The 9,388-nt window shown below is 44.5% G+C and overlaps 1 protein-coding gene across 1 annotated transcript in view; it reads left to right on the forward strand.

Moving 5' to 3' along the window:
• Positions 1-8,463, forward strand: part of adgrl1a (adhesion G protein-coupled receptor L1a) — a gene marked incomplete at its 5' end in the record, with an annotated part of 65,329 nt that extends 56,866 nt beyond the window's left edge. Inside the window, 8 exons of the mRNA XM_079457555.1 lie at positions 526-592; positions 1,252-1,343; positions 1,453-1,621; positions 1,760-1,888; positions 2,087-2,183; positions 4,885-5,007; positions 6,791-6,808; positions 7,104-8,463. Of these exons, the coding sequence (XP_079313681.1) occupies positions 526-592; positions 1,252-1,343; positions 1,453-1,621; positions 1,760-1,888; positions 2,087-2,183; positions 4,885-5,007; positions 6,791-6,808; positions 7,104-7,984 (1,576 nt within the window). The 3' untranslated portion in view covers positions 7,985-8,463. The remainder of the gene's footprint in view (positions 1-525; positions 593-1,251; positions 1,344-1,452; positions 1,622-1,759; positions 1,889-2,086; positions 2,184-4,884; positions 5,008-6,790; positions 6,809-7,103) is intronic.
• Between the last annotated feature and the right edge of the window lie 925 nt (positions 8,464-9,388).

The following is a 9,388-nucleotide window of genomic DNA, read 5'->3' on the forward strand; positions in this document are numbered from 1 at the left end:
AAAGTCATACTGACATAATTTTTTGGGTGAACTATCCCTTTAACACAATGTGCCATCTGGGTGTCAAAGCAAACCAGTTAAAATCCACTGTTTAAGCTAGCAAGTTAGCAAAACGTCCAAAACTGCTTACAGCACATTTAACCGAGCTGATTATTACTGTATGTGCGAGTTTGTGTGTGTAAAAACAGCACAGCTGCAGACTTTTGAATGTTGACTACAGTGCAGAAAATGAGACGCTGACACAGTGTGCGAATGATTAAAAACCGAGTCTAACCTTCAACCAAACTTATATGAGCCTACTGGTCATTAGCTTGTTTTTGAACAGGCATATATCAGAAGAATTTTCGCTGTGGCATTGACATTAATATGTTCAGATAGCTTGCCAATATTTCAAGAGTTTGACAGTCAATAACGTGCTGCTTTGTATGAGATGCAAAGCAGATGTTGACCGTGATGACATTATTGTTCTTTATGCTATTGAAAAGTGATTGAAAACCTGTTTTTGATGTGTGTTTGTGTGTGCAGGTGTTGGCTGAGGGTGGATAACTATTTCATCTGGAGCTTTATCGGCCCTGTGTCCTTCATTATCATGGTATTGTTCTCTCCAAACATTATGTCCTCTATGCTTTGCTCACAGATTTAGTTTTTTCCCCCCTCAAAAAACCCGAAAATGCTGCGCTAGTCTTATCAAACAAAGCACTTTTGTTCACCTATGGATCTGTTGCTGCTGACGAGTATGTTTTGGGCGCTAACGTGCTTTATATGAGCAGGACGCTTAGATTCGGTTTAGATTTGGGAACTTGCTGACATTTTCGTAATTGCGATATTTTTCGCTCGGCTTTTGTTCTTATTAGTTTTAGATTAAATACGTTTGGTTTATCTTGTCATTTCCAGCCTGGTTTTTATGTGCCTCTCATGAAATACGACGAGAATGAATTCACTGTATGTAAACAAGCGTTTTCGTATGACTGCTTTCGGGTCAAATGTCAAATTTAAGTGCGCTTCACAGTCATGAATAAGACCCAATGTTGAAAATGAACAAGTGGTTGAAAGACCCAGTGAAATGCTTTAACAAATGTGGATTCTTTGATCTCATTGACATCCTATTGCTATTTAAAACACGGTTGACATTCTCGTTCTAAGATTAAAGTGAAAGAAAGACTATAAATCAAGTTTATTTTGTCAACTTTTAGTAGGAGTACACAAGCCTATACACATCGTATCATTGAAGTTTTACCTCTTGACTTTTAGTTAAACCTGGTGTTTCTCATGATAACACTTCACAAGATGGTCCGTAACTCATCCGCCCTCAAACCCGACTCCAGCCGTCTGGACAACATCAAGTAAGATTCCACCAGTGCAAGGAAACACAATATTCAAAGGATATTTGTCTTACATGACTCTCACTGTCCTGATATACATGTATGTGTATATGTGCATGTTCTCCTTCAGGTCCTGGGCTTTAGGAGCTATCGCTCTGCTCTTCCTATTGGGTCTGACGTGGGCCTTTGGTCTGCTGTTCATCAATGAGAACACCGTCATTATGGCATACCTCTTCACCACCTTCAACGCCTTCCAGGGCATGTTCATATTCATCTTCCACTGCGCTCTGCAGAAAAAGGTCCGTTTCAATGGCATAGGAATATAGCCGCAGAAGAAATTCGAAGATTATTTTCAGTTTTTTCGGATAAACAAATGTATTCTATATATGACCAGCTGCCTAAATACTTATGCTATAAACTGTATATGTGTGTTTCAGGTGCATAAGGAGTACAGCAAGTGCCTGCGTCATTCATACTGTTGCAGTCGCACCTCTACTACAAGCTCTCATGGATCTCTGAAGAACTCTGCCTTGCGTGCCAACAACCGCTACTATACTGGCAGCCAGGCGCGCCATGCAGCGGCACATAGACAGGTGACACATGCACACTGACAGCATCACAATTTATTTATAGACTATTCATAGATTGCTATTTACAGGCAAGCGCACTTATATTCAACGTAACAATCTTTCGCCTCACCCGCTGCATTGTGCAATGATTGCAACACATCGTAATGGATGTTTTTGTGCTCGTGTTTGCTTCAGAGTCGAATTCGGCGCATGTGGAATGACACGGTGCGGAAGCAGACGGAGTCGTCCTTCATGGCCGGAGACCTAAACAGCACTCCCACCCTTAACCGTGGTAAGACCCTTCATCAACCTCCCGGCATGCACCAGAGGCAAAGACCCGTACCTGTGTTTGTTCATAAAGGGGTCGTATCACGTCATTTTTAGTAGTCAATTAAAATATTTATTATTGTTCAATTATTCATTTATTTTGTATTCTTATTTTTCATGAAATGTACCTATTTATTACATATAAAAGATTATTAGAACATCCCTAAAATCTGTTTTAAGAACTGTTTCTTGATATCGTGATAAGTTCATCCACAGGGCGTGTTCTTTGTCGAATTTCCGGTGTCATATTTGCTGCCTAGTTTGAATAAACTGACTAGGGGAAAAGTTTTGTGTAGGCTTCGATATGTTTTTAAAGTACACGACACCCTTTTTACCTCCAGAGTTTAAGAATAATTTGAAAGGCTCGTGATACGAACCCCGTCAATTCCCGAATTTCGATACTCCGGCGGCGTGCCGTAAAGGGAGAGGCGTGCGGGTTAAAAGCGAGAGGCAGACCATTTCCATCAGCGGCTCATGGAGTGCGGTGTCACCGGCGTTCCTGTCATCACAGGGATCATTGTTTGTGGGAGGAGAGGCGGGGGGGCGACGATAGAGAAGCAGCAGCTAAATCAACCGCCACTTTTTATGCTAATTCCATCCATTTTGTTTTTAATGAAGTGATTAGCTGGCGAATGAACGGGGGGTAATTACTCTAATTGAGGAGAATGACAGGACCGTCCTCGCTGCGGTGTGCCGATTGTTGCTTTCCGGGGACTTTAATCAAGCCGGGAGAGAGCAAGTGAGAGACAGAAAGCCACATCGGAACCATATAGCTGCGGAGGAAAAAAACATAGATTGAAAAAAGAAGAATGGATGGGAGAGAGAGGAAATGGGGGTGTTTTTTGAGCCGTTGGAGAAAAGCTTTGTGCATGTTGAAGTGAATGGCAGTCGGCAGTCGAGACGCGGGGTAATGAAAGGGCGTGTCTACACGCTCCTCTGTCTTTATCAGATTCATCTCCTATCTCTCTCATTTCCCACTTCAGCAACGTGTGAAGTCTTTTTTCTCCTTCCAAGAGCCGTTGTCGTACCTCCACCTCGCTCCCGCTGGCCTAGATTCTCCCTCACGTTTCAAACTGCGTTTGCGTTTTACACGAGACGTGCCCGTCAGATTTTTCCAAGAATTAAAGAAATGTACGGGGCTCAATGCACGTTAAGGGCTTATTGGCGGCATTTGTTGAATTTATTCCCTCAGAAAACAATTTCACCCCTTAGTTACGAAAATGCATAAATGTGAAGCTTGGACTTTTGGTAAAGCAGGGGCATGAATTATTCAGCAAGAGCCGTTTGTTTGAGCCGTAAAGTTGACAAATGGACCGCCGTGAGGTGCCAGTACTTCTCTTTGTGGATGAATTCATGCGATACCGATACCGTCATTTCTCAGGATGTGGTTTGCTTTACAGATCACGCTCTGTTTCTTTTTGGTATCCTTGTTCATCTCATTTGAAAATGACTGGGTTAATCGGCTTATATTGCATGTAACTTTACATAGATAAGAGTTTCTATCGCACTCGTCTCATATTAATAACTTGCGGCTTTAATTTTAGATTAGTGATTTTTTTTTGCCTGCCATTTTGTCCTTGTTCTCTATGTGCCGTACCGCAGTGGTAATATTTAGTTCTTAACTGGGCAACGAGTCGAAATGATTGTTTTTCGGTCACGAACACTTAACATTTCTTTAAAAGCCCAGAAACGCATGCAAGAGCGTGATATTGGCCATCTAAAATGAATTCCGGAGGCGGTCCTCTCTGATCGATGATAGCGCAAGGCCGCAAGGTTGAACTTTGCCTCAGTCCACTCGATGTCATGCTGGCCTCTTTTTAATTTCGTGCCATTTCTGTCTGAAAGCCCCGGGCGGCAGCGCCACGCGTGCATTATGGGCCATACTGAATGTTCCATTTCTCTGAGTCACATTTGTCTAGTAGAAGTTCACATTTCACTGGAAAAGGAATCCAAGTTTCAATGGCTGCTCTGTGGAACTACATAATAGCAAACATTACCATTTCCCTCCCAATGACTCCATCTGACAGTGAGGCATAGAATTGCGGTCCCTGACAAATACATTTCGGCTTCACTTCAAATAAACACTTTGTAAATCAGACATTACGATATCGCCCGCCAACATTTGGGGGGATTTTTTTTATTTCGTTAAAAACAAACAAACAAGTGCCCTGATAGCACACAAACATCTGGCAGATGTCTATTTGATGTCTCTATTTACTGCACATCTGCAAGACATAGTTTGCTCATCTCCAATACTTTTCGGAGACGTCTGCTGTCAGATGTCATATAGAAATATAGAAGACGTCTGTAAGATGTTTATGATTTAGAATGGATGGAAAACTGCTCTTTCTAAGAGGTTTTCTTTAGCAGATGTCTTACAGATGTATATGTTCTATGTTGCTATTGCGTTATTGTTATAGTTATTCGAATTATCAAGTGGATAGTTCTGTTGTTGGATGCTGGTTTGGTTGGTCAGACCATTCTGTTATCAAAGCGCGCAATATCGTTATTCTAATACATAATAAATTATGTTTTCGTGAACACAACTACATCCTCTATCGTACCTTACTGTTTAATTAAGAAACGTAAAATTGGATTTTGACAGGCCGAGTCACAATAACTGATGCTAATTGTGTATTTTCGTTATTTTTATCTTTTTTTTTTAGCAACGATGGGAAACCATCTTCTAGCCAATCCCGTGCTGCAGACCCGTGCAGGCACCTCCCCCTACAACACCCTGCTGGCCGAGACGTTTACTCCACCCTCACCTGGAGTCTTCAACTCCACCGGTGAGATCCTTTTACCTCTAACTTTTTTCCCCTAAACCAAAAAGACATGGAATAGAGTTTGCTACTCAGTTTAAAGATGTGTGTCTCTTCTGGAGGTTTAGAGCTTCGAAAATGTCACAAATTGAAGAAAATCCTTGATATGCAGATTCTATCCATTTAGATGCATTGCTGACTATGAGAAACAATTCAAGATTAAAATTTGAGATTAAAAGATACCTTATATAGATATTAAAAGATACCTCTTACAAAAGGCTACAACTAGTCGGATGTTCCGACGTGAATACAACATTTAAATGAATCTACAATAATCTGCTTACTCCGTACACTTACCGTACGTCACAAATGGTCTCAATCGTGTCCTATGTTTTCAAAGGACGGATAATAAGTCTCCTGAGAAACCTCCAAGCAATAAAAAGTTACGCTGGGATGTGCTTGTTATTTTTTATATGCTCAGCGGTTTCTTTCAGACACATCGTGTGTGACTGTCATTGACGGCAGCCATAAACTCCTGTGCATATGCTGCCTGTGTGTGCGCGCGCGGTTCCCTGCGTCCGCGCGAGTGTTAACACCCTGTCTGTCTGTCAGTGTGATTCGGTTGGGTGGACACGGGACGACCATCTGGCCGCCGTTTTAATCCCGCCTGCTGGAGAGACAGACCAGAGCATCGATTAAAGCTAAAGCTGAAGTCGAGGGACTGACAGCAGAGCAAGAAAAAAGATCGTCCCCTGGAGATTTGACACAGAGAGCCGGCACCGCTCGGCCCACGCCGCACACACACACGGCCGGGCATCTCTCTCGCCGCTTCGTACTTCTTACGTGTGCAGCTTGAGAGGCAGAGAAAGATAGCTGCTGTTGCCGTGTCGGTGGGGTGAAATTTAAGACAGCGTCTCTGTTGAATATTTTAAACGTTCCCGCTCTCTGTGTAATGTGTCAGGCTGACGGTTCGCCGCTCGGCACGGCTCGGCACGGCTGAGAAGACATTTTTAGAATGCTTAAAGAGAGGAAGTGAAAGGAGGGCCTCATTAGAATGTCTAATTACTCTCTCTTTCTGCACAGAGGAGCGTTGATTAAAATCATACCGGGCATTAATATTTAAACTCCACACGGCTTGGTCTGTGCCGCCGCACGCATCTCCTGCGATCACTTCTTGCAGGCAACTTGAAAGAATATCACAACATCTTTCGTGTGTGAAAGGCCGTGTGAAGTAAACAGTTTTGGCGTGGCCTGTAAATTACAAGATGACGTCGAGACTAACTAATAAGGCCTATTCCTAGCCTTCTTGTCCTCAATAGAATCAGGGCATGGATCTTAAACTGTAATGTAAAGATCTTTAAGGGATAGTTCACCCAAAAAATCATGTACTGTATTCTCCCTCCTTCAAAACCTGCGTTTGAGTCTTTTGTCTGTGGAACACAAAAGAAGATATTTTGAGAAATGTCTCTGGTTTTGGGTCAATGATGGCCAATGTTGTTCGGTTACCAACATTATTCAAAATATCTTCTCTAGTGTTCTGCAGAAGAAAGAAAGTCATACAGGCAGTAGTCTACAAGTAAACCACAAGTTACCCGAACATACAGTGTGTGTGATGTCCATTATAGTTGTTTTTTTTAACAGTTTTTATGCATCCATGTATTTCTGGGCATGACATGAAAAAGATGACTGTTCCATGTAAAGTTCAATGCAGAAATGAATCATTGATGATGTTATGTGAAGAAATTAAATCACAGCTTTTCTTTCCCTTCTGTTTGGTTTTGTTCTCACACGGCCTACTGTGGACCCACAGGGACCTTTCGTGACCCGAGTAAGAAACCTTTTTTCTCACCGTTTTCTGTCTTTTATTGGCTAATTTTGCAGAATTGATAACCTCTTCACGTGTGCACCGAAGCCTTGTGTGTCTATGTACACAATTTACGGCCCTGGTAATAACTCTCCTCTGTCCACACTGCCTATTAATCTTGCGCTGGAAGTTGCTTTCCCCATTATTGATTCAATCTCAGATTCTCCTTGTGAATCCCCATCTTGATTAAAATAGGTAATGAAGTGTTCATTTCTCCCTTTTCCATTTACTTACCTCCTCTCATTTTCTCTGTTAACAGAGAGCACGCTGTCGAAGAACCGAGATCATGGAGGCATGGAGACTCTACCTCTAAACGGCAACTTCAACAACAGCTATTCCATGCGGAGCGTGGGCGGCGTCGGTGGTCCCGGGGGCAGCTGCGACTTCCTAGGAGGCGGTGACAGCCCCCCTCCGTTACTCAACCCGCGAGGTTCAGAAACTCTCGGCGGCATACGGCGGAACCTCTCGGACGCAGCGGCATTCGAGAAGATGATCATATCTGAATTAGTGCACAACAATCTGCGAGGGGGAGGGGCGGGGGGTGGCGACAGAATGTGTGGCAGCCTGGCCAGAGGACATGGCCACATGGGCATGGGCCGGAGCGGGGGCGTGGCCGAGCCGGCGATTGACGTAGAGGACGACGAAGATTTCCGTTCCATGGAAGCACGCCAACGCACGCCGCAGGACATGGAACTGCTCTACAAAGCACTCGAGGAGCCCTTGCTGCTGCAGCGAGCGCAGTCCGTGCTTTACCAGAGCGACCCCGAGGAGTCCGAAAGCTATACGGCTGACATGACCGAGAGTTTGGGCCACAGCGGTCAAAGCGCAGCCGGCCAGGGCCTCAACGGAGCCTCCCATTCGCCTGCGCGGGACTCGCTCTACACCAGCATTACTAACCTGCGAGATTCGCCCTACCCCGACAGCAGCCCGGAGCCGCTAGAGGTTGTTCCCCGCTCGGCCCAGCCCCCAGAGGAGCTCTACTACAGCTCTGGCAGGCCCGCCATAGGCTCCCGCGGAGCCCCAATGCAGACCTTCTACCAGGCTCCGCCCAGAAGACCTAGTACTGAAGCCCACCCTGCAGCCCCCGAGCCCCCCCACAGCGAGGGAGATGGACAAATGCAGTTGGTCACCAGCCTGTGACCACGAGGAAGAGGAGGAATCGCACCACAGGATTTGACGCCAAGTGCCGACGCTGATGGATTCCTCTCCTGTCTCTGATGCCCTCCATATGTCTGGTTGCCTTTTTACACTTGCATTTGATTTGAAGTGAGATGTAAAGGAAGGCCTACACAGGGAGAGCGAGAGAGGTTCGTCTCCATGGCAGCCTGCCTAGCCACTCGAACTCTCTCATCAGCATCGTTTTCTCTTTTGTATGCTGACATATAAAATCAGCAAGTCCGACTATTTGCCTTCTCTCAATGGACCTTCGGCTATCTATTCTGAGAATTCTCTCTACCTTGCCGTGCCCAGGCCTGTTTGTCTGTGTTTAATTTACCAAAAAAAATTTGTTTTTAATTCCCGCCCTTCACTTTCTTTTGTCTCTATCCATCATTAGTTAATGAGAGCTGTTACATGATAAGATGGGGGGACGCCATTATACTTCAACGTGACAAAAAATATCTCGGAAAGCTCTTCAGTGTTGCCAAAAATAACAGTTTTTGAGCCAGAACACAAACTGGAATCTACACATCACACTGTCTCACAGAAGTGCTTGTTACTGAAAATCAAGAGTATGAACACACATGCTCTCTGAGTAAAGAAAACAAGGACTTTTGTTCAGAAACAGGTAGCAGGAAGCTGCCTCAGTGGAGTGGCCTTTATTTCTCGCTCTGAACTCATTCTTCTGTATAGAACAACCACAGAGACGGGGAAGCGAGGGGGGTTAAGACATAACCCGTTGTTGTGTGAAGCCGCTCGACCACGGGACCTCTCAGAGCTATGACCGAAACTTTGTTTCTTATCTCAGAACCATGGATGTTTAGGTGGACTACATGCTGTTTCACCTGTGTGTTACTTTGGCTCGAGGATTTATTTTGCTAGCGCTCCGGCCATCCTTCGAGTCTGTACATACAAACCCCACGAAAGTAAAAGCGAGTCTTATACTCATCTCCTGTACATAGACGAATAAAAGCATCAAAAAAGTATGCAGTACTCCGAAAAAAGAAACCTCTCTTGTACCGCAACAGCAATTGAAACGAGTCGACAAATAAAGCCGTTTTGAAGTTTGTGACCTGAAAGACACGGCGATCTCTCTCCTTCTTTCTCGAGCTCTCTCCGGCCCTTATTCGCTCCTGCTCTGGAGTGCTGTGGTGCCAGAAAATCAAATTGTCTGCCAAGAGACGGTGAGAGAGAGAGAGCTGGAAAGTTGGATTTTACATACAAACTAGATCAATTCTGGCACAATTTTTATGTGAGATAACCTATTAGATGTTGGTAACGTTTGACCTTCAACATTCCCAGACAGGAAGTGCTTAAGGTGAACGCCAGGGGAATACACTGTGCCTCAGGGGTGCACCGGTGCATTGTGGGTTGCCTGACAGCAGC

This window comes from Barbatula barbatula (assembly GCF_947034865.1).
Source record: "Barbatula barbatula genome assembly, chromosome: 5".
NCBI lineage: Eukaryota > Metazoa > Chordata > Actinopteri > Cypriniformes > Nemacheilidae > Barbatula > Barbatula barbatula.